This window comes from Anguilla anguilla, chromosome 18 (assembly GCF_013347855.1).
Source record: "Anguilla anguilla isolate fAngAng1 chromosome 18, fAngAng1.pri, whole genome shotgun sequence".
NCBI classification, from domain to species: domain Eukaryota; kingdom Metazoa; phylum Chordata; class Actinopteri; order Anguilliformes; family Anguillidae; genus Anguilla; species Anguilla anguilla.
The window spans coordinates 7,418,331-7,444,105 of NC_049218.1; the positions used below are offsets into that span (position 1 = coordinate 7,418,331).

Consider the following 25,775-nt stretch of genomic DNA (forward strand, 5'->3'; position numbering starts at 1 on the left):
CTGCTGTCTCAAGAACATAGTCACCCAGCCCCCCCCCACCCCCCCCCACCCACCACCACCACCACCACCACCACCTTTCAGTTGTGTGCAGTAGGGCCACACTTCATATGCACTGCTTTGCACTAATAATGGGGATACCAAGATATCTGGCCATTCCTTTAGGCATTGACATTTATTGGCCTAAAAAGATAAACCAGTTTTCTTGTGTAGCCAAAATGTAGGTACCAACTTTTTGGACATTAGTTTACCACTCACTCAATCACCATATAAATAATATTTCAAACTGCTATTTATTATATGATATATATGATTTATATATATATATATATATATATATATATATATATATGTTCAATTGTTTTGTTAAATAAAAACTAAACTCTGAGCAATAAAAATGCATTAGTCAATGACCGTGCTGAGTCATTAATATTAATGAATAATGGTAATAACAATTCAATTGAATGTGGATGTATTGGCATAATTTAGAATATTTGCTGTGTGATTTTACATTTTCTGCCATTCAAAAATACACTGTCATGAACAACTTTAAGGGATACAATCATATAAAAATGTTGGGTTCTGTGAAGTGCGGCTTAATAATTGAAAGTGTGTTGCCTGTGTGCTCTGTGTGCTTACCTTTAAGCATCTCAAAATATATATACCTTTTACCCGCAATGGCATTTTGATCATATACACTTGCATATTACAGTAACTTTCTATTGTCTCAAATAGGGTGAATTCGGGTTGAGTGGGACATTTAAGCTTCACAGTGTGGAGCTATGTCACTTTTAACATAACATAGCATTTTAAATCCTAAATATAGATGCACAATCTATTCGGGCGTTGTGTATTGCAATGTAATTAGCATTACAAAATCACAGTGGTAGTGAATCCAGTGCCATTATGCAATATCGCTAACATCCTAATGTAAATTTGTTAAGTTTGGCCATTCAGAAATTATTCGCCTGTAATTAAATCAGAAATGCTGTATTTTGCTCTAAGCAAATTACTTACGATGTGGTATGTGAGGGGCATTACACCAGCCTCTCATAACATGAAATTTCAGAAGATAAAAATAAAAGTCGAACAATCTTTTTGACAAATGATGTTATAAAGGCTGTCTTGTACCCTTGTGGGAAATAATGAAATAGCCATTATTTCTCCATGATCGTTGTGCGAGCGCACGCAGCGACAATATTAATACTCCTCCTTTCAAACTGTATTCGATATACTGAAGGGGGAGGGTTCTACTTTGTCACAGGCTGCTATGTAGATTAACCTTTCAATTAGTTGTTATCAGGTCCTTGCTGCTTCGGAGCGAGCTGTCGCGTGCGTTCATATTAAATGAAGTGAAGCCTGTACAATCTATTTTGAAATATTTTTTTATTAATGCCTCGTCGCATCAATTAATGCATTTGTGAGGAGTAGAGGAGAGACCCTTGAGAAAACTTACGAAGGTAACTACCAGCGAACGTTTTGTACCTAGCTAGCATCAGTAAGCATTTTATCTTGCTCAGCTAGCCGTAGTCTTGTTGCATTTCGTTGGCTTGATACATACCGTAGTTAGCCTAGTTGGCTACATCTGTTTTTATTCAGTGCATTTACCGATGAGCTTGAAACAATCAGAAGTAATTTCTGTTTTAAATACAACTAAACAGTGCCTAAATATACCGTGTCTAGTAAAACATGCGTGGTTGGAAAAGAGCTAGCTTGCGGAATAGAAGACATTCAAAGATATTCACTAGCTGTGGAATTTTCCAGATACATTTCTGAATATTGGGACTTTGCTTGTTTGATTCTTCCTCGTCCATGCAGCTTGTTCGAAATGGAAAAGTTAACTAATTGTACATCTTATCTGAATTAATTCAGACAGCTAGCAAGCAATCAGCGTGGTGAAATTAGCTCTGCCGCGGGGAGGTCGCGAGCTCTACAGTCTATTTAACGTGCGTTTGTGCACATTGTGTGGTAGGGATGGAGCAGCGACAGAAAATGTTACGTGTGCATGTAGCTAACGGTTACATATTCTATGCGTTTGTCATACGCCTGTCAGGTTAGCTGTTCAACTGCAAAATGCCGAATTTTCTCATATATGATGGCAATAATGAAATGTGACAGCTAGTTGGCTCGGCAACTTTATGGCAAAGAACGTGCGACGTATATAGTTGTGATGCAAATGCCTGGAATGATAAATCAACCGGATTAACAGCCTAAATGACAGCCTGACAAACTTCACGTTAACTGTTTTGTAGTTCGCCTAAATATATTATGACTTGAGTATTAAGCTAACGTTGCATGTAACAAATTCCACTATGCCCTGGTAACGTTAAGGGTTCCAAATATGTGACAAAAAATACTTTTGAGGCGAAACGCCACGGAAGATGAGCAGCTACTGCTGCGTGCTCAGTAGCTAACCCTTTACATTTCCTCTAATCTTGTTTAATGACGCGGTTAATCAATGTATCGGATGCAATTCTTCTTTATTCATCTCCTGTATGCGGGCAAAGGTGTCGCCCGAAGGGACGCGAGTCACTTGCTCTAATCGTTCCCTTAAAAGGCGGGGCAATTGAATATTATTGGCAGATAGTGGAGCCAACAAATTCTCCCAGGGGCTGATCTTATTGTGTGTGATTGACGTGTACATTACCAAACCAGAAATCGTATTTTGTCTTCTGCAACCAATATCAAAGTTTCTGGGGAGGGCGCATCGGTGTGAAGGTACGGTTTAATGAGACTCCATTGGGCTGTAATCAGTGTCATGTCGGATTCATGTAAACTACAACATTGTAACAAAATGGCGTCTGTTTAGGTAACACCAGGCAGAAGTGCCGTCAACCCGCAACCACTCAGCTGGTAGGAGTCAAGGTTTGTGATTTGTCTTTCACTCATAGACGCTGGTTAATTGGTAAATTAATTTATCGCCATAAATTATCAATAATCATCTGTCGGAAGCGGCCATAAATTATGTTTAGCATGGCAATATAAGATCACGGTGCATTTGACTGAACGAGCTAGATAACGGTAGCTAGCTACATGTAGGTAGGCACGCACTGTATTTCCATTGACAGCTAAGGCTTGCCAGTTCGCAGACAAGATGGTTATGAACTTGAAACCAGGATAACTAACAGTAGCTCCTGCAATATTTTGTTTTCAAATGCAGCGAGCTCATGCATTTCTGCAGCTAGCTATGCGTTTGCATGCTCGCGTCTAAATGCTATCTTACCCGCTTTAACTTAAAATTAACGACTGGCTAAACGGTCGGCTACAAATGTAACTTAGCTGGTTATTTTTGAAATATGCATATTTTATTTAGATGTTCTGTTAGGGACTCCATAACGTCTAAGAACTTCACAAGTTTCGATGCGAGTAACGTAGATTACTCGTTGATTAATGTACGTCAAAAGTGCGTGGGTTTATGAGATCACAGGAAACCGAATTGACCATATAAAGGAGTCGTTGATGTTAACGAGCTCGGCCAGTGCTGAGGCTGGAGTGTTTCGCTAGCAATCCTGTTTTGACCCGTATGCTGTTGCATAGCTGGATGTGTGATCATTAGGGTTTTGCACTAGGCACCTGACTCACTAGAAGGCTGAAGAATGCAAGAACAAATCGCGCGTTTGAAACCTTGGTCACCTGGTGGTTGATCATACCCTGTTTGTTTTCATCCTTTACTCGCTAATCACATTTGGAGAAAACGTCAATGTGTATGCCGTGGCTAGCAAGCTAAGAATGCATTTGAATCCATCTTGCATTTTTATTGCAGCCTATGACTTGGTGCATGATTATAATGCTTTCATATTAATTACCTTTTATTAAAAGGCTAAATGTTTAGTATTCACCATTAGCTGTACTCTCAATCTCCATTAAGGTGTCAGTAAACGCTGTGTATTACTCTCGAGGCCACTCAAGCTCACATTGTAGCAAATGATAACCCAAGCAGTGGATTAACTGTTCGAGGTGTGAGATCATAAATATGTGATTAGAATGTTCTTAACTGAACATCCTAATGCTGATGTAACAATCACTACTGGAAACTGAAAGCAGTGGAGTTCTAGAACACAGACATTTTTGGAATTTTGGGGTGGCGAAAACATTCCAAAAAAGCTACTGGTCAAAGGGTTTAATACAGTTCACAGATGTCCTCATCCCCAGTCATTTTTATAGCCTTATAATCTTTTTCTTGCACAAGGGTGGGCAACCTGGATATTGAATAAAGTATAACAAATTGTGTGCCGGATTTCAAGAAATCAGTGAAGTCTACTCCCAGAAGCAGTTGTCTGGCTGCCTTTTGTAGGGGTTTAACTGCTTTGAAAGTCTATCTATTTATAGCCTAGCCTTGCCAAATATTTCCTGGTTCAGTTCAGGGTTGCTAAAATGGTTGACCTTAATACAGATTAAGGATTAAATGGAGTTAATGCAGACAATGGCTGTATGGATGAAAGTGGTATTGACTGTATTGGTAGAAAGTGGCTCAGCTCCATGTGAATAAATGGTTTGGCTCAACTATGTAAATAAGCCAGTCGATCTGAACCTTGTATTAATAGCCCCGTCCCATGCGATGTGAGTACAGCTGCAGCTGGTGCACTGCAGATCATTTCATCGGTTTTTTCATTATTATTAATTATGTAATCATGCCATTGATCTATATCCCAAAGCTGCAGTCATTGTCAAACGCCCGCTGTGTGGACAGTGTTCTCGGTGTGTTTTTAGAGGTCAGAAAAGGGTCAAACGCATGTTTGTGACCTTTTGAGATTCAGAAGGGATTGGAAAGTGGGTCAAAGGCAGTGATAGATGTGAAGGCCTTGTTTTACAGGGATTGGAGGGCCGCTGTCCTGGGCAGTGCTGATATAGACTGTATTAACAGCCCCTTGCAGTGGCTCAGCCTGTTTGTGAGATAAACAAAAAAAAGAAATGAACAAAATAAAGATGTAAACAGCTGAATGTATTTGGAGTAACAGATGAGTGACAAATTCTTGTGCTGTTAGCATCTTTGCCTTGATATTGATAATTTCCTCAGAAAATGTTTTGACATTTTGAGTGGAGAGCTTTAGTACTTTTTTTATCATACTTCACAAATATTTGACTGCTTGTATGTGGGGGGGGGTAGCCCATTTAAGGTGTGCACTCTTACTTTTATAATCTGCTCTTTTCCTGACTTGTGTGTCGTAGGTTTCGGCTCACAGCCATTGAGGAATATCCTTCAGGGCTGCCCAGCTCTGATGCTCAATTGACTGCTTGTTCCCCGGGATTTACAACAATGTTGTCACATGCTCGGCTGCGCTGTTTATTCTTAAAGTGCTTCGCGAGATACGAGTGCGTTTGATTTGCAAACGGGAAAAGGGATTATACCTCTATGGATCGCGCGCTCGTGAAACAAACGATCCGACCATGGTGAAACAGGCGGACCCGCTGTACACGGAGTGGATTCTGGAAGCCATACAGAAGATCAAGCGGCAGAAACAGCGCCCCTCGGAGGAGAGGATCTGCCACGCGGTCTCGGCTTCGCACGGGCTGGACAGGGAGGCCGTGCTGGAGCAGCTGGAGCTGACCGTTCGCAATGGCTCCGTTCTCAAGGTCACGAACAAGGGCAGCACATCGTTCAAAGACCCGGGCAATGGCGGGCGGGCCACCTTCTTCGGGAAGGACCCGGGTAACGCCGGGCAGCCCTCCCCCCTCAAGCCCGGAAGCTTCTCCGTCCCCCCGGGGAAGCCCGGGTGGGGTCGCGGGGACCTCCGCCACGTGGATTGGAATAGGATTCTGAAGCAGGCGATCGAAGGCCTGGACGAGCCCGGTGGCTCCTCCCTGAGGAACATCCAGAGGTACCTGAGGAGCCAGGACAACCCGTCGGCCCGCGACCTGGCGGGCGTCGCCGGCAGCCCCGTCTTCCAGCAGCGCCTGAGGCTGGCGGCCAAGCGGGCCGTGAACAGCGGCAGGCTGCTGAAGACCGGCCCGCTCTACAGAGTCAACTACGGGAGCGCCGGGGGAAGGGCGCCCCCCAGAGGCACCTGCTCGTCACTACCGCCCGTGACCCTGCTCCCGCACGAGAAGGACCAGGTAGGCCGAGCGTGTTCCTGTGTTCGTCTGCACGGCCCCCAGGCGAGCCCTGGGGGTGGTTTCTGTGCCCTGTGGTCTTGCGTGAGTGTACAAGCTGTTTGTCTCCTCTGTCCCAGAGCTCAGTGTCTGAAACGCTGTGTGTTGGAGTTGTGTTGGTCATTAATCGCATATTGTGTCATCCATGGTTTTGACGTTGCATTTAGTATAGTTACAGTAGTTGGGTTAGTACAGCACTGGGCGGCACTTGTACTCTTGAGCATGGTACTTAACGTGCATTGGTTCAGTATGTGTATTCAGCTGTACGAATGGGTGCAATGTAAATGCTAACTGAGTCGCTCAGGATAAGAGTGTCTGCTAAATGCCTGTAATGTAATGTAATACTGTAATGTAATGTAGAGTTAGCACGTTAGCGTGTGGGACTGCATACTGAATCTCCCCACTCTGTGTGAGAGCATGTGTCGCGTTGTGATGAGATCCACTTGGTGGCATATTTGTCGGTCACTTCTAATGAGGTTAATGGTTGAATTGTGATTAAGTAACAAAACATGGTTACATTTTTACCACTTTACTCCTACAGTTGAACTTCAGCGCTGTAAAATGTTGGCTTAAAGGAAACAGGATTTATTTTCTGGGGTTTTTTAAAAAAGATTATTTAAGTTTTAGTGTATGTTATCAATTTTTCCAGACAGTTTTTGTGTGGAATGAAGGATATTTTAGATATGTTAGAAGTTTCTGATGACTCTGCAGCTTTGCAATGGCAGGTATTGGGCTATTCAGGGGTTTGTGGTCAGAAGCAAGAAAATCCACTTCAAGTTGCTCCAAAGCAGCTTGTGCAGCAACATGAGGTCCCTAGAGCTTGTGTTTGTGTACGCGACCTGATTATTCTTCAGAACGTTATGTCTAATCCTATTTTTGGTTGGAGCTATTTCCGATGATGCGTGCAACCTGGGACAGCTGTGCCCAAGGACAGATGTGCCAGCATGGTGTGATGGTGTTAACATTGATATTTATTTTTGTAGTTGTGAGTAAACTCTATAAAATGAATGTGTTCATGTGTACAGTCTCTGGAAACATCAGATATGATTGAGTTGTGCAACGCTGTGGTTGTCCTCCTGTGCTGACTGTGAGTAGGTTTTGTACACTTTCGATTCCACGTAGTATAATGCACAGTTTTATTAGTGTGTACTTAAGCTGAATAACAAGAACTCTGCAAATTTAAAATGGCTTTGGGGATTGTAGCTTTTTGTTTTGTATTGGTTTGGGATGGTGAAGACCTCCCTTAGTCACCATGGTTTGTCTTTCAGTGGTAAAATTTTGAGCTATGCTATAGGGAACCTATCAGCCAGCTCAAAGCTAAAGGCACTGTGTCAGTTTGTCATCAAGGTTATCACAGGGTTATAGATGGGCCATTACCAGTGCTTACAGGAAAAGCGTGCACATAAACTAAAGATTAGGCTACTTTGGCTACCATGGCTAATGACAACGTGCTTGACTTGGCTATCTTTTCATCTGTGTACATATTATATTTCTGTTAAGTGCGAGTCTTTTCTCAAATGCCAAAGGCTGTTATTTGTTTTGGCCTTGCATCCTTGCTGAATGTGGCGTTGATTCATTATTCATTTTTTTTTTTTAAATCTCAGATGCGCAGTTGTCATGTTAACGGTTTTGTCGTAATTGCCTGTAATTGTTTATTTAACCTTTGTGTTTGGAGCGGCGTATGGGTATGCGTGGATTGCCAGTGCAGCGTACTGTAGCTTCCCTTATCTCGACAGTAAACAAACACACCGGTGTGGGGAAAGAGGGTGCCTCCTTCCCCGATTCTTTAAAGAAGGAGGCGATGCTATTTAACAAAATGTTTAGCTTAGCGATACTCCGGGAAACTTAGAGACACGTTGGGGACTGAAAAACCCGCTTTAGATCGAAACCGTATTAAAAGGGTTGAGATAAGTTGCGGGAATGTAGATAAATTACTGAAGCGCCCCGTTTGAAAGGGCAGATTTTTATCATTAAACCATTCCTAATGCGTTTTACAGTGTAATTGAAATGCTGTGTCTCGCGCTCGTTGCCTTGTTTTAAGGCAGGCTAGCCTAATGGCCGGAGCGTTTTCTCCGTGGAAGATGTAGGCTAGGCCACCTTTTAAATCTATACTCTTTGATCGTTTGAAATAAGGTGCGAGTCACTGCATTCCTATTGATGTTTCCTCAGAAATGTTTGAGCATCAGAATTTGTTTTAGTTACTAGCCAATTTAGGCCCAATTCGTCTGTAATTTTTGATACAGAATTTAGGTCAAAGTAGTGGGTGTTTTTTTTTAATGACTATTAACTGACTGGAGCCCAGACCAGTTTAATACCTCCATATAAACCGGCAATCATTTTTCATTTTTCACGGTTCTTTGACCAACTGAATAATGGTGAAGATTGAAAATGGCCCAGTGTAGTCATGAGCATTGGAATATGAAAGCTAATAATCAAACATAAGTGATCATTTTGACAGTTACAGCTTATCAACCAAGGGCAAAACTTTTTTTTTTTTTTTTTTTTGCTTCATTGGATATTGAAATTTAGTTTCATTGCTGGGGTATGTTGCACAGTGGTAATGGAAACCACACCCAGGGACTGTAATGATTATTCTTACCACTTGTGGCATTTTACTGCTTTCGAGCGCTGTGTCAGAGGTTCCCAACTTAGGCCCGCTGCGCCAGATGTTTGTGGTGGTTGCTAACGGCAACCGGTTGGCGGTTTCCAGCTGATAGTGGTCAATTGTTAGGAGCGCTCCCGAGCAGATCCCACAGGGAAAGGTCACCCGCTGCCCCCCACCAACCAATGCCCAGCTTGTGATTTTTTACCCGGAGAAGCCTGGCAGTCGGCAACCGCCGCGGGCGCGTGTCGGCATGGCGTTGGCATGGCGTCGGCCTGGCGTCGGCCTGGCGTCGGCCCGGCGTTGTTTTTCAGCTGTAGGTGAGTTCTAGGGTGACGGGATGCCTGAGAAGTTCAGGCCGGGGCGGAGGACTGCGCCGGTGGCTACGAACATGACACCGCTAACCAGGTCACTGGATTTGCATGCGTGTCTCATGCAAAGGGCTGCTGCTGCGCATTCTCTGATTTGGTTCCAGCTTTGCCTGTTGGGAGCACTTGAATGTGCATCATTCGTTTTATTTTTATCCTCTGTAGTGCTCGCAGAATCCCCTAACTCTGTAGGTTGACTCCAGGGATCTGTGTGATACATTTTTGGGCATTGGTCACCTGTGTTGCCACCTCTGTTGGGGTGCACACTGAGGGTAAATATGGACATCTGTTCCTGTGCACGTTGCTGGAAGCCCAAAACTTCCACCCCCCCACTACTAAAACTCCTCATAAATGTCCCCAGTTTACGAAGTTACACATGTGACTTTTTACTGTTGCGGTTGGAATTATGTGACGTCATTTTAAAGTGTACGGTCAAAAAGTAAATGTGCTGATTTGAAACACATTTATTTTTGGTTTAACCCTCAGATTTTGGGCTGAAATGTGACAAAAGAAGGGGGGGGGGAGAGCAGAGGGGGTGGGAGCAGAGGCAGAGAGAGGGGTGGATTTGGCCCAGGTCGTCTGTGTGAACGAGCCCTAAAAGAAGAGGGGGGGGTGGGGGTGCAGAGGGGTGGATTTGGCCCCGGTCGTCTGTGTGAACGAGCCCTAAAAGAAGAAGGGCGAATAGAGGGGGGGTGGGGGGCGGGCAGAGGCAGAGGGGTAGATTTGGCCCCTAAAAGCAGCGAGAGTGAAAAGGCCGGGAGCAGCTGGAGACTTGACCGGTCCCCGCTGCTCAATTACTGACAAAAGGGCCCCGGCCCGCACCCCGCCACCAGCGCCGCGCGGCCCCGCCATCTGCGGGGCGGCCGGCCCCGGCCAATTGTGCGCGGCCGCTGGCACCACGCTACCCCCAGTCCTCCTGTCAATGGGACGCGTCGCCTAGCAACAGCCGGGCTCCCCATGCCCGGAGACCAAAGGCTCGCCATTCAGCAGGCCGGCTGAAAGGCGGGGGGGGGAATGCGCCGCACGTCCGATCGCCTCGCCGGCGCCCATTGTTAGCGGGCCCCCCCCGCTCCGGAGGGGGGGGGGAGCACCAGTGCGCGTTTCAAACCTCGAGCGTGCGGACAGGCAGAGAGACGCACCGCACCGCAGGAACGCCACAAACACTTCTGCTATTGATTACGCACATGAATCTTTGAAGTCAGGATGTCTGTGTCATCTCGAAAGTGTGACGAGCGTTTTTAGGTTTCTGAGGACAGTAAAAAAATGTTGAGAAATATTCACTGTCCACTTGTAATCTAACTGCTTAGAGATTAAGTTATTCTTTTTACTTTCGAATGTTCTCGTATTGTGGGGACCGCTGAACTAGGAATTTTTTTTGGGCAAATAAGTCAGTTACTTGTGCTAACTCACTGCTCAGAAATTTAGAATAAAGTATGCGGCTGTCAGATTGCCAGCAAAAAAAAAGAAAAAAGGCACTTTTAGCCCTAATTTCAGATGAGCAGCCATATTATTCCGACCATTATGTTGAAATACGGTTCATCCGTTTCCCCTCTTCGTCAGTGTTTGGATAAACTCCCCCCTCCCCTGGCCTGTCACTCACGCCGCTGAGACGGTGATGCTGTGCAGTGGAGGATCCTGCCCTCCCATCACACTGCTGTTTTATATGAGGCTCTGGGATGCCTGGACTCCCTGCAGCTGCGCCAGGATCCATACGAGCGCGTTCGCTAACGCAGTACGGGCGCACGCTGCGCTTAAGTCTATAGGATTGAGCTCAATAACAGGCTGCACTGCCAAGATAGAGACCTCCTGCGGTGACAGTCACATAAATAAAATAGAGCAACAGCCACCTACAGTATCATTGAAATGTTAAAAAAAAAAAAAAAAAAAAAAAAACAACTTAACAGCTTACTTGAACATGGAGACAACAACATGTTTTCCGTCGACAACATGAAGACTGTTTTTTTCCCCGCCAGTGCCCCTGTTAAACCCAGTTGCTGAGAATGTATTGAATTACGTGGCAGGATAAGTATGTTTTGATCTCTGCCAGCGTACACATAACTGGTAATGAACGGGAGTAAAATGCAATTAACAATGAAAATCAATGTTTTCTGTTGTGAGCTGCCTAACACACGTACGGGTTGAGTTCATGCATGCTAGAGGCATGTTGCTGAGCATTTAAAAGTGGACAGCAAATGATTGAGACTCACGGATAGTCAGGGAAAATGTTAAGATATAGGCTCTAAGCGCTGAACTATGCTAAGCGCTAGTCACAGTAAATCATGTCTCTGGTGTTTTCACTGTGCCATGAGGTGTGTGCCTGCTCGCTCTGAAAAATCCATCTTTTTATCTGATGAATGGCATGTGCTTGTTTTCTAAATGATCTGCTATCATGCACAGGTGTTAAGCCATTCATCTTTTCATTGTGCATTAAAAAATCGGCACTTGCAAAAGGCGGAAGGTATGAAGAAATGTAATCTGGATGTTTTTGGCACTACTTTCAAAATGCCAGCCGAAAGATTGACTGTGGAGTGCAGTGCTGATAAGTGGAAGGAAACCTGGTGCTGTCACAGTAAAATGTTTGAGTGTGTGTAGATTATCTATGCTCTGTGTTTGATCTTTACCATGTTTTTTTACATTTTTACGTAAGATCATGACATGATAGTTATGTGATCAAACCTATTTTTTTGGGAGAATAATTGGGTACTACAGACACAGGCATGCTCTGCAGGTATTGGCTCACTGTCCGGGCTGCTTTGGAGATATCTGAGGGGGTATGTTCTAGCTTTAGATCACAGAAGCTCCAGATGCCCCTGTGCAGGCCGGCCGTGGTGAAGCAGCACGTTGCTGGAAAGTTCTGAAGTGCATCGCCGACTTCTGCGCGTCTGCTGTGCGATGGGTCCTCCTGGTACCCAGCAGGGGTGCGATGTTACGATCAAAGGCCTGCCTGATGCCTTGCGAGTTTTCCACCAGGCAGAACGGCCAGATCGTGCCCCACCTCTCTGCTAGGCATTCTGCACCAGAAAGGAAAGGAGGCCTGTTTCAGACTCGGACGTGATCGGAGCTACATCACGGAAAATCGGCGCGTTGAATAAACCAGCACTTGGACACACGAGTGTTGAATTTCAAACATTTCAGAAAACGCCATTCTTCTGCGTAAGAACGAGCCTGCCGCTATTAAACGCTTCAGATTAGAAATGGCGCACTGTTATTTCAGAGGGCAAGAAATGTCCCTTCTTGTGCAAGCATCTGCTTGTGTTTTTACTCCGGTGTTTGTTGAAGGTGTTGAGCTGCTGAAGTGTGCAGGGTCCTCCGTCCTTGTGGTATTTATCTCGGCGTTCTGCAGGCTCATAGCCTGCGCGCGCGCGCTACGCTACGCTACGCGCTCCACTTCTGCTAGAACGCGGCGCTAATTGGCCGATAGGAGCGATGCGCAGTCATTTCATCTGCGGCCTTAGAGGGAAAAACCGATGTCAGAGGGTTTAAATATTTAATCAGGCAAATAGGCGGTGGTGTGAGTGTCAGGTGACCTGGGGGGGGGGGGGGGGCGCTAACTGCGAGCGCACTCGATCCGGCACCCCCGGCTGCTTGACCCCGCGGAAGCATCCGGAACACGATCTCTCCGAGCCCCGCGCTCATTAAGACTTCAGAGTGCGAAGGGAGGCCTTGCGGAGGTAATGTGAGCGCGAGCGCGGCGCTAGCCTCATTAAGGCCTGTGAGTTGGTGGGAGTGAGGAGCAAACGAGCGGTGGGGAATTTTAATGGAATGAAAGGGGCGTCCGTGACCGAGCCCGGTCCGCTCGGCTTTCCTGTCTGCCGAGCTTTACCCTGCCTGATGGATAAAGCTTCTCCCCTCTGTGCGTACACATACACACATGCACACGCGCACACACATACATGTACACTCCCTCATACACATGCACGTATACACACACACACACACACACACACAAACTCCCATACAAGTACAAAAGCACATGTGCACATCTGCACACACAAACACGTTTTCAGTTTTCTGAAGTGGATTTTAGCAACTGCCGTACACTGCTGGAGTGCAGTTGAATTGCAGAGTACAGAATGGAGTGAACTAAATGGGCCAAATTTCTGCCAGTTCTATGAATACCTATTTTACCTAAGTACAGCATCATCATCGGTGTTATGGAACAAAACAAGAGGTGGACTTACTGTATGGTGAGAATTGGGAACCAGGTATTTCCTAGTAGAATCAAGTGTTTATCTCCAGAGTGTAATTGAAATGCATGTAAACGTGAGTGGCGTGAGTTTAACAGGAAGCATTTCTCACTCTCATTTTAACTGGGCGGGGACGCGCTAGCCCGATGCAGTAGCTATGCTATGCAGAAAGTCCGCAGTCCGCAGCGTGCAGTAACTCACACAGTCTGTTGCCTGGTTGCATGTAGCCAGAGACCGTGACACGGGAGCCAATCAGGAGGCTATTGCTGTTTGTGAAGAGACCAGACCTGCTGCCAAGTCCGTGGCCTTGTTCTCTAATTCAGCAGGAAGGGGGTTAACTTAGAATAGCATCTGATGGATACTTACCTGCTAAATCTGTTTATTTAGGCTTTATCTACCAAATCAACCTACAAGCTGGATTGACACTTCCAGCAGTAATTATGCTTTTAGTGTGCTGGTGCACTTTAGCACGGTGGTATTGTAAGTTGGCGGTTTTGACGTAGAGGGCGATTGTTGGTGCTTACGCTCTACGGGTGTGGCATTGCCTGTTGGGTTTCAGATAACTGCTGTCCATGAAGGTGAGTGTGTCCGGAAGTCTCTCTTGGACTGCCCTTGAGATGCTCTTCGTGTGTGCACATAAATAAATAAATAAATAGTCACTTACTGGACACCGCTGTTGCCATCCAGTCTTTGTAGTTCCTTGCATCTGTTCCTGGGGAGAGGGTCACCACTTCAGTATGCATACTGTGGATTAACAACTGGCTGAACTGTGGTGTTGATTAATATTAGTTTTGCAAAACTAGTTTCAATTAAAACTGTCAAAACTGTACTTTAACCGATCTGAACATGGCTTTCAATTACATTTCTGATATTGTATCCTTTTTTTTTTTGAAAACATTTAATTCTGAACTATCCGTTTAACATCCGCCCTGGCAGGCCGCGGTGTCTACTGGTCTATCTCCCGTCCTCTCGGGCACCAGCGGTTATTTTAAGTCATTTATTGGCAAAGGAATCCTCTCGCCTTGTTCTCACAGATTTAATCGTCTGCTAACTGAAAGGAAACCGCAAAAACTCACAGGCACTGTGGCCCCCTGGGAATTTAGTGTGACACCCCTTGCTCATCTGTCAAATCGGGCTGGTCGTTGGTCCTGTCCCGTGCGTGACCTTTTTGGCTGCCTGTTACGTACTTGTCCGTGTTGCCTCGCGTAATTGCCGTCAGCGCTGATACTCTCACGGTTGTTGTGCTATAAATGTCAAGCCGTACACCGTGGCGGATGGGTTTTATTTGTGTATCGTCTTTCATCTTATGATCTCAGTGCAGTCTGCGCTGGCCTGGGAAATGCTTGTCAGCCACTAGCTATGTCTAGCGCACACTGGGCGATGCACGGTGGCCATTTTGCGCCAGAAAGCTCACTGCTCGTCATCTGAGGTGAGAGGGAGGGATTATTAAAATGGGTTGAGCAGGGAAATGATCAGGTTGCCTGATGGTGAAATCTGTCCTGGGACCCCCACCAGGGTCCCCTGACTCTCCGAAACAAGTGCCTTTCGGGGCGTGAATGACTACAGCGACTCTGGACCTCAGTTCATTGTCTAGTTTTTTTTAGTATCTAATGTGAAAGGTGGAATCTCCTACAGAACAGTGTCCCCATCATTGCGTTGAGGCATCCTGCGTGGTTGACAAAGCAAGTACTGCCCCCACCCGTCACCACTTGCAACAGAAATTTAGTGTTCTTATAAGGTCTCCCATCCATGTCCAAACCGGGCCCTACCCTGCTTAGCTTCAGCTGTAAGGAGTGAGCCCTCACATTCCTGGAGTGGGAGAAATGAGAGCTTCGAGGTTCATTATGCATGCAGGCATGTAACAGATGTACAGGCAGATTAAGCCATGCCTCCAGGTAGCCGAGCTGCGGTATGCGCAAATCAAACACACGTGCAGGTTCCAGGGCTAATACACACATTAAACATACAGACGGCTAACGGCTAACGGTTAAACCCGCAGACGGCTGATTTGCACTCGGGTTAATCCTGCAGGCAGGTAACCGAGCTGACGGACGTACAGATCGGCGACTCAGAGGGCAGCTCCTTCACCTTCGGCCATCAAATCAACCGTCAGGGGGGAGGAAAAAAAAAAAAAGACAAATTGGTCATAGCTTCACACACCGTATCCCATGTGTCTGAGGTTTAGGTCAAGTGCCGTCGACCGAGGCACGGATGACGGCTCGTTTTACTCTGTTTTAATGTGACATGGGCACTGTGAGAGCGTGATCTTATCAGAGTGCGCATGCAGGTCCCTGACCTGCTACCCCTGGTACCCCTGGGTGATGGAGTACTGTACTTAAATGGGCTGGAAATGCCGCTTTTACATCTGCTGGGTAAAACAAGAACAATAACAAAAAGAAAAAAATGCAGTACATCATGTTTAAGTCACCTGGTAATTTTTTTAATGCTTTATCAAGCTGTGATGGCTTGCCATGCTGGACAGGAAATTATTTCTGAAATAATACTTTTTTATCGTACGAGACTGTAAGAAGTTTAGGAAGCGGCCATTATTGACCAAGTTGTGAAGCACAGTGTTATGGCTCAATGACTGGAGTGTTTAGGGAACAGTAGAAGTGTGAGACTACAAGTATGTGTTTTATAATGTGATTAAAATGTGATGAGATTAGGTGAGGGTATAAGCTACTGTGGAGCATATTGTGCCAAATATTTTTGAAGCGTGCTATATAAGTAAGTTGATTTGATTTTTTGAATTTGAATATGAAGTTGATTCGGTTGTTATGTTTCTCCGGTGGTCTGGTCGGCATGACAATTTTTGGTTAAAGGAAAAATACACTGCAATTAGTTCAGACTGTGCTGTTGCTTCTGTTGTTGGTGGTACTAATTTAACCAGATAGGTTGATTCTTGTGGTTTAATAAGGAGCTATAAATCATACCTTTTTTTAAAAAAAAACATTTACCATGCTCGAAAAACCCAGGCTCCCATCTTGGCTCTGTAAATTAATTCCCACCCAGCGTTTCCGCAACATGTCATAGACATGACAGTTAATGACTTAGCAATGCACTGTGGGAGCTTGAGGCCAGGGAAACCGAGAAATGGCTGTGTACACTGTCTTTTTGAGATGGTTTAAAAGATAGGATCGTTGCACTGACACGGCAAATTGCTCGCTTGACAGGGGACAAGTTCCCACACGTGTACCGGGGATTGATTTTTTGAAGTCATAGCGGTGATGATGGGAGGGAAGCCCTGAGCATGGTGTACATGTACATTTCGTGGTGAACAGGAACCGTGACTTGAGGCTTTGCACATTTTTCTGGACGTTTCTCGATGGTTTGTGTTATCGCCTGCAGCTGGGAGAACCTTGGGGGGAATGACCTTAAGATACTTTGGGATTAAACTGGGAAGTTGAGCATGTTGCAAACAGGTAAAGGCTCACCTGTCTTGCACTTGGCAGCTGAGTAATTAATTGTAGCTGTCAGCACTAGCTAACTGGCCTGCATTCAGGACATGCTGTTTAAAAGTACTTAAAGGGTTTACACTAGGTACCCTAATCATTGTAAAAATAAGACTTTATTCATTAGTTAGATTCACTCCTATTTTGAATGCTGTTCAGTACAGCATTGTTCTAGACTACATTTCCATCCTTAGTTGGCTATTCCACATTACTGAATTCTGATGGGATAAAAAAGGAATATTTGCGGGCATGAAATGCATAACAAAGACTGAAATAAATTTATAATGTCTGTTGTCATAGAAGTGCTCCGAAGCGACGGCACCTGCATTTGCTCTGTATGTATACTGTGCGCACACAAGGCAACTGCGCACTGCAGGCTGGTTTAGCCACTCAGCAGCCCACAGAGGGCCTCGACCCGCCCCTCACAACTCTACCAGCCAATCAGAACGGGCGGCTGGGATGAGTGGCGGAGCTCCAGCCGGTTTGGTGGCCCCTCCGTGCAAAACAGCGGAACACTCGAAGGGAACCGCCGGTAACCGACGCGCACAACACAAACATTCCTGGGGGACCGAGTCCCCCCCCCACCCCCACCCCCCCCACCCCCCAGACACCAAATTATGCACACCCCTTAATTTTGTTGTTTTGAGCGGCGTAATGCTGATCAGCGTCCAATTAGAGAGCCGCGGGCGTAGTGGGCGCCTCCTCCAGATGAGGCGTCTGCGAGCGGCGGGGTTCTCGGCCGACTGCCTCTCTCTCTCTCCCCGAGGCGGCCGCGCCTCTTTGTCACAGACGACGTTCGCGGGCGTTTTTTTTTTTTTTTTCTCTCTTCTCTCCCTCTCCCTCACAAAGCCGTTCTTAAGGAAAATGAGCAGCGGCTGGCTCTGCAGTCATCATCATAAGCGCGGCTTGTCTAATTGGGACCCTCGGAAAATAGTTTTCTGAAGGAGAAAAGCGAGTCGACGGCTGTCGGGAAAGGGAGCCGCGGAGAAAATATTTAATTAGACGGAAGCGAGCGCACTCGAAAAGTCAATGGCTCTTTCTGGGCTGACGCACGGGCGGCCGTGAGTGCTCATTTTCTGACAGAACCACCCGTGTCATTTTAAGGCCCTTTGTTCGAGAAGAGCCCGCGTAAAGCTTTCTTATTCCGTTATTTATTTTGCATCGACGGCTGGTTGAGGGCTCCTTTGCGGTGTAGCTATCCGTACAAATCCGCCTGCCGTTTGGATATTGTTGCCGTGCCAACCTGACCTGCCGTGCCAACCGCCTGTATCCTAGCCTTACGGAAATGGAATACAGGCCACTGCCGTACACCATAAACCTGCGGACATGTCTTTATACTCTCACACGTCTATAAGTTTTAAAATTTAAAAGCAGCACCTGAAAGTGGTGGCAGTTTGTGTATTTGCCCATATATTTGCTTGATCTTTTGTTTGTTTTATCTTAACTATTTAGATTTTTGTGTTCCATTTCGGTGAAGGATGCAGACCCAGCTGAGGGGGGACCGCCCCTGCTGCTCACTGAGCGCGCTCCTGACGGCTGTCACCGTCCCTCTCTCTCTCTCTCTCTCTCTCTCTCTCTGTCTCTCTCTCTCTCTCACTCTCTCTCTCTCTCTCTCTCTCTCTCTCTCTCTCTCTCTCCCTCCCCCTTTCCAAATTTAGCTTTCTGGTTTTAGACGCCATTTCCGCTCCCGGTGCTGCACCTACGGGACGTCAGATTTCCCAGAGGCCCCAGGCTCTGGGCCGCGGCCTCCAGTGTATTTTTGTATCAGGTTATTATTAAATTGCTGACACCTCCGTGGGGGGAGAAAAACAAAAGAACATGCAGCTAACATTGCAATTTGATACCACTGCAGAACACACACACACACACGCACACACACACACACACACACACACACAGCTGTGCACCTAACATGGCTGTCTGGACTCACTGTAGTATGTAAATAGAAAAGTCTGCTCTCGCTGTAGAACATGCATAGCATTCTGCTATCACCATACAAGTCTGCTATCGCTGTAGAACATGCATAGCAATCTGCTATCACCATAGAAGTCTGCTATCACTGTAGAACATGAGTGGCAATCTGATATCACCGTAGAATGACAATAGATTTCTGATATCGCTGTAGAACATGCATAGCAATCTGCTATCACCATAGAAGTCTGCTATCGCTGTAGAACATGAGTGGCAATCTGATATCACCATAGAATATAAATAGATTGCTGATATCGCTGTAGAACATGCATAGCAATCTGCTATCACCATAGAAGTCTGCTATCGCTGTAGAACATGAGTGGCAATCTGATATCACCATAGAATATAAATAGATTTCTGATAGCGCTGTAGAACATGCGTAGCAATCTCTGATATCACCATTTAAGTCTGATATCACTGTAGAAGCCATTTTTCAGTCGCATATTACTGTATAACACATTCCGGTACGAGGAAGCCACATCCTCTTCTCTAATTCTTATGCCGTGTGGTATTTAGTCAAAGAATTGGCGTAATACTGTATGCGGTGCTGTCAACTTCAGTTGATTCGATGAACCCTGGATTGTGCCTTTTCCTGATACAATAAAATGGTCTGAGCAGTCAGTAAATGTAAAAAATAAAAATAAAAAAGGAAAATATCATAATTAAGAAATGGTAGAGTTTAATGTTCACATTGAGGACTCATTAGACAGGAATCAGAACCTTAGCGAGCCTTAAGTCCTCCTGCTCTGTTGAGCTCCAGAAGTGAATGGAGCAGCACACAGCTGTTTTGGGGGTGTTCTGAGCAGACTGTGGTCTACTGCCGAACACGGTTCTGTCTGGGGGCGGGGGCGGGGGCGGGGGGGGCCTGGGGGGAGCCGGTCCGCGAGTCTGGGCAGACAAACCACCCGCTTCAGCTTCCTGTCTTACAGGCATGTCACTTCCTACTGGAACAGCTCTCAGAGCAGCTCACCGTTATTTGTGTGACTTTGCCCTGCGGTGGCTGTGGATGTCATTGTCATGTTTAATGTGGAAGTCATGATGTCAATCGTTTTTTTTTTCTTCGTTTTTTTTTCTCTGTTAAATCCTTGTTTGATCGAGTCCTTCACTGAGAACCAGCAGCTTTCAAACGGCAAGAACGCTTTGATTCCAGCGCCTTGAAAGCTAAACCTACTGTGTGGCTTCTTGTAAGCCTGCTGAAGAATACACTTCTTAGAAAATGTTGCACTGAAAATGTTGCTGTTGAGAGTCTGTCTGCAAAGAGAACCATTTGACCTTCTGCAGATACTCATATGACTTCTTAGAGAGTCTCAGAAATGTGTTTGTGGTGTTGAGGCTTCATGTATCAGCTGCAGCGATTACATAATTTATTATTTCAGCTTTTTATCAGGTGGAATCCTTATGAAAAGTTTGTTAATACAGTTTAACGGGATCAGCCTGCTGCTGCAAGCTTTCATACGCACTCCGCTCGTAAAATGTGATGTTTGCATACTCGTGCGTGTGTCTGTGAGTATGTGTGTGTGTGTGTGTGTGAGTGTGTGCGTGTGTGTGTGTGTGCGTGTGTGTGTGCATGCATGCATGTGTGTGCGTGTGTGTGTGTGTGTGCGTGTGTCTGAGTATGTGTGTGTGCGTGTTTGTGCATGCATGCATGTTTGTGCATGTGTTGTGTGCGTGCGTGCGTCTGTCCACGGGTGTGTCTGTGCGCGCGCGTGCGTGTGTGTATGTTGTCTGTGTGCATGCGCGTGCGCACCTGCGTGTCTGTGCTTGTGCGTGTGTGTGGTCAGCGTTGCTAGGCTAGGCTCTGCACCGCTGTTCAGTCAGTGAGAGCGCTGTGTGCAGCCTCGGTTAGCACCTCTGCTGAATCTGGATGCTTCAGCCCCTTGCTGCTGCCGCCTCACACGCTGGTCTGTTTATCACACTGCTGCACGGTAGCCTGCTTCTTCACAGGAGGCTCTTCTCCGGGGCTTCGTCTGTGTGCAGCACAGTCATTTCTAGCCCGCTCCTCTTTCCGGTCCGACCTCGATGTGAAATGACTCCGCTCTGTTTTGGCGCGGCGCGCTCCGAAACCCCCCCCCAATCACCCCCCCCCCCCCCCCGCGCGTGTCGAGAGGGGAGCGGGTCGGCCGCAGGCGCTTCGTCATGACCCTGGGGGGGAAGGGGGCGTTCTGAAACGCCACGCGCGCACGCGGACCTGCCCCTCGGGCCTGCGATACGGACAACAAGTCACCCGTGACTTGTTGTGGCCATGTTTGGCATGTTTAGCACTGTTGCCATTTCGCAACAGTGAAAACGAATCAGCCTCATTTTTAAGCAAGCGGCCTGATTTTAAACTAACCCAGAACATTCCCAGTACTGCTTTCATTGGGTTTTTTTTTTTGGAAAATTGACAGAATTCTTCCATCAATGTCCATTATGTTTGGATATTGACATAAAGTCATTGAAAATGTAATCCTCCAACGATTTGGAGGTTTGGGTTTAAATGGGGATCAGTGGGAGGTGAATTACCCCTTAATAGCTGGAGATATGGCCTGGTGGTTGGTCAGTGTAAAGCGAGCAGACTGTCATTCCATTCTGTACATTGAAAAGAAAATAGTTCCCACAAATGTGCTTCATAGGATAACATTTTCCTTAATAAGCAAGCACATTTTTGAAACTAGACCAGAAAACTGCGGTCTGTGACTCTCAAATTTTTTAAGTGACTTTCCTTTTTTTTTTATTTTAAAGAAAAAAAAAAGAAGCAAGCTCAGTCTTTTGCAAGCAGACGTGGCAACACATTTATATAGCAGACAGACTCTGACACTCAAGCATTTCCGATTTCCGAACATGACCTGTCAAACAGTGGCATCAAGCTGTGACACAGCTGTGAGGTGCTGGTACATCTAACATCAGAATGTATAAGTAACTGTTTTAAGTGTGAATACAATTTTCAGGAAAGATTGAAAATGCTGTGCCCAGAATGCCGTCTTGTACACACAGAGCTAATTTAGTGAGTTTTGTGGTAATCGGGGAAGGGGGGACGCTGGGGTCAGGGAAACCAAAAGTGGGCTTGTCACACAACTGCTGCAGTAAAGAGCTCTTTAAAAGTAACTGCCTGGGCTGCTGTGTTGATTGATGATTTTACTTTGACTTTAAAATGTGGGAAAGTGTTCCTGTCGTTACCGTACTCCTGGATCAGCCATCAGATCAGCCATAAACGCGTTCAAGACACAGAGTTGCTTATTGCTGTGAAAACTACAGCTGCTCAGTGATAAAGTCCAGCATTGGTTTTCTTCTGCATCGTCTAAGGGCTAGCATTAGCTCTCTACATTATCGTTAGGAGCTAGCATTAGCTCTCTATATTAGCGTTAGGAGCTAGCATTGGCTCTCTGCATTAGCGTTTGGAGCTAGCATTGGCTCTCTGCATTAGCGTTAGGAGCTAGCATTAGCTTTCTACATTGGCGTTCTTACCAGCTGTAGGAAATGGACGAGCAAATGACGACAGCGCAAAAGCGTTAGCGGTTTTGTTATCAGCAGTCAAAGCCAGCCATGTCATTATTCTCTCCACATCTTAGTCACGGTGTTCTACAAGTGTACGCCGCACTCTGTTCCAATTTGCAGCATAGGCTGGAAAATATGATCCAGTAAATTAACTATTTATATTTACTTTTGACTACTCTGCTAACTAGGCATTTCGGTACGAAAATATGGCACATTGCAAACGACACCCCATAAGGATATAAGCCTACCAGTTACAATGCATGGGTACCGTTAAATTAAATGACAGTTAGTGTTGTAAGAGAGTGAGCTTTCTGCAGGAAAAGACTATAAAACCCTGAGGCCAATTGAGGGGCTGAAAAATGACTGCCTGGCCCCCAGCAGCTAAACCTTTTTCACTCTTTTTTCATTCAGAAAAGAAATTAATGTAAAAAATGTCATTTTGTGTTTTCTCGCTCATGATCTGTTGGTTGGTCGGCAGCCATTGGCTTGAGACTCCGCCCACATCCCCCGCGCGGAGTGGATTTGTTGTAGTCTTGACCGCGCGGGCGGGCTAGTTTCTCCTTTTTTTTTGTGTGTCGAGGAGGTGTGTGTGAAACTGCAGAATCTGAAAATGTGTGCGCCTCGAGGACTGAGACTGAGATGCGTGTAAGAAGGAGTCATTTGTGTGTCTTTTATTGTGTGGGAGGCCTAAGTTAGGACCACGCTATGACTGTAGCGTTAGCACCTGGCAGCTTTACGGAGTTGGCACTGCAGTCTGACCTCAGCAGGACTGAGTTCAGTCACTGAAGCAGACCAGGTGAATTCTGCACAGCGAAACGTCAGGATACATGCAGTCGGGGGTTGAGAACCGTTGAGGGCTGCTTTGTTAACACTGGACTTCAGCGTGGCAGTGTGGTAACCAGTCCTGACCCCAGTCCTCATTGGCAGCGCACCCATTGGAGGAGACACAGTAGTGGGAGGGGCCTTGGGTTATGATTGGCCATTCAGAATTAGGAGACATAATGCAGCGCGCACACATTCAAATCTTTGCTGACTTGGAGGGTCGTGACAATAAATTTATTCTGCGATGAGTAACCTGCTGAAACAGGTGTCTGGAGTTGTTCAGTGTCTAATTATATCTGGGTAGAAGCTGGGTATGTCTGTGCGTATGACCATAAAACAGGTGCTGTGACAATGGGCTTTAGGCACAAAAAATATAATGCAAAAGACTACTCGAATAGACGCAAGGGCAGATCAGCTTGTCATTGTTTAGAGGAAATGGTAAAATGTCCCACCTCTAGGCAGAAGGGAAGTGCGGTATCCTGTGCCTGCAGATCTTAGGGAAAGTTTTTACGCTCTACTTCAGCCTCGGGCCCGTCCCGAGTGTGGTTTCCTGTTCACTGGGACTGGTAGTAATGCCACTTCTGCCGTGTCTCTCAAGAACACGCTCACAGTCCTGACAAACAAGCCACTATCTGGTCTCCGGCCCTGCAATATATTCACTAGTCAAATATGGACTCTCTGACTAATCTTTTCTCGGTTCAGTGCGTAATTGCTTGTAATATGTGTTGTGTTTTGAGTTTGTGATTGTAATCTGTATGTTCTGATTTCAGTGTGTAACTATTCGTAATCTGTGCGTGCTGATTTGAGTGTGTAGTGGTTTTATGTGTGTGTTCTGATTTGGGTGTGTAATGGGCTGTAATATGTGTGTGCTGATTTGAGTATATAGTGGATTATAATCTGTATGTTCATTTGAGTGTGCGGTGGATTATGGTATGTGTGTTCTAATTTGATTGTGTAATGGATTGTGGTATGTGTATTCTGATTTGAATGTGTTGTGGATTATAATATGCGTTCTCTGTTCCGAGCGTGTAACGGTTTTATAATGTGTGTGTTCTCAGTTCGGTGTAATTGATTGCAATCTCTCCCACAGCCCCGTGCTGACCCCATCCCCATCTGCAGCTTCTGTTTGGGCACCAGAGAGTCCAACCGGGACCAGCGTCCTGAACAGCTGCTGTCCTGCGCAGACTGCGGGAGCAGTGGTGAGTGCATACGCCTGCATGTACACGCCCAAAATATATACACATGCGCGCACACACACACACACACACACACACGCCCAAAATATATACACACACACACGCTCAAAATATATACACATGCACACACACACGCTCAAAATATATACACATGCACACACACACAAACACACACACATGCACACACACACGCACAAAATATATACACATGCACACACACGCACACACACACACGCTAAAAATATATACACACGCGCACACACACACACACACACACACACACACACAAACTCAAAATATATACACACACACACGCGCACACACACACACACACACAAACTCAGAAAATATATACACATGCACACACACACAAACTCAGAAAATATATATACATGCACACACGCACAAACTCAGAAAATATATACACATGCACACACACAAACTCAGAAAATATATACGCATGCACAGACAGACACACACACACAAATATATTCGCAGGCACACGTGCACGCACACAAATGTATTTACAGACACGCATGCGCGCATACACACACACACACAGACCAGGAAGTCCCCCCCATGCCCACACCAGCCCAGCGGAGTGGGTTGCGTTTCCTTCTCCAGAGCCGGTGGCAGAGCCCCACAGGGTGAGAACCCAGCTTCCTTTTGCAGCGCAGCGCTCCGTGCCGAGGCTTGGCTCGCCGAGTTTGAGGTTTCTTTTTTGGCGAGGACGCAGAGAGGCTCCTGCACAAGGCCGCTGCAGGCCCGCGTACGGGCGCGGTAATGAACGTCAGCTGCTTGTCATTAGCACTCCGCGCTTTCCGGCCTTGGCTCGCGTTGCCCGACGCTGCACCGCCGCTGTTTGTGTGGCTCGTCGCTAATGACTGCGTTGCTAACGACTGTGCAGTTACTAAGAGCGCACGTCCGCTGGTTACTCTGAAAAGATTTTCACAACTCTGTGTTCAGTGGCATTATTAACGCAACGGCTGAGTACGGACGGTGTCTTTAACTGTGCTCTTTCTTTAAAAATGCACGCGTGATGTTTGGAGACATCACCCCTGTGCAAATGGGCTGTGGCGTGGATAGCGTGGTGTATGGGGCTCTGGAGAACTCATCTGCTTTCTGCTCTTAGGCAGATTCAATTTTCCACTCATCATCAGCTGTGCTCCTGTGTCATACAAGAGGCTATTAGAGATTGTAAACATTGGCGGGGGGGGGTGGTGGGTGGGGGGAGGGTTTACTCTGTGCAGTCCTTATTCAGGCAGATGGATAAGCACACCTGTCTCTTCATGTGACTGTGCAGAGATCTGTCACTTGCTGCCACAGGCTGCTGCCATATTCCTTTTACATTGCCACCCCCACCAACCCCCTCCCTCGCCGTCTTCAAAGAAAACTGCCGAGCTTCCATTAAATTACCTCCCTAATGCAGTAATTTGTTTTTGACGATTATTCTAAATGCCACGCCGAACCGTTCTCACGGTGACACTTTTATTGGCTGTATTTGACTAAGTAGCATCGAGGCGGTTTTCATTAGCCGTACAGTGCGCGGAAAATAGAAAATGTGCCTCCACTGTTAAACAGCCGCTTTGGAAAGTCTGAGAGCGAGCGAGCGCACT

The 25,775-nt window shown here is 46.2% G+C and overlaps 1 protein-coding gene across 4 annotated transcripts in view; it reads left to right on the forward strand.

The window, feature by feature from the left end:
* Window positions 1-1,051: 1,051 nt before the first annotated feature.
* Window positions 1,052-25,775, forward strand: part of LOC118218064 (histone acetyltransferase KAT6B-like) — a 47,682-nt gene continuing 22,958 nt past the window's right edge. The window contains exons 1-4 of one of the 4 annotated variants that reach the window (XM_035400446.1): window positions 1,052-1,457; window positions 2,807-2,862; window positions 5,167-6,051; window positions 24,054-24,162. In XM_035400446.1, the coding sequence (XP_035256337.1) occupies window positions 5,386-6,051; window positions 24,054-24,162 (775 nt within the window). In that variant the 5' untranslated portion in view covers window positions 1,052-1,457; window positions 2,807-2,862; window positions 5,167-5,385. The other 3 variants (XM_035400448.1, XM_035400447.1, XM_035400450.1) reach the window with 3 other exon arrangements.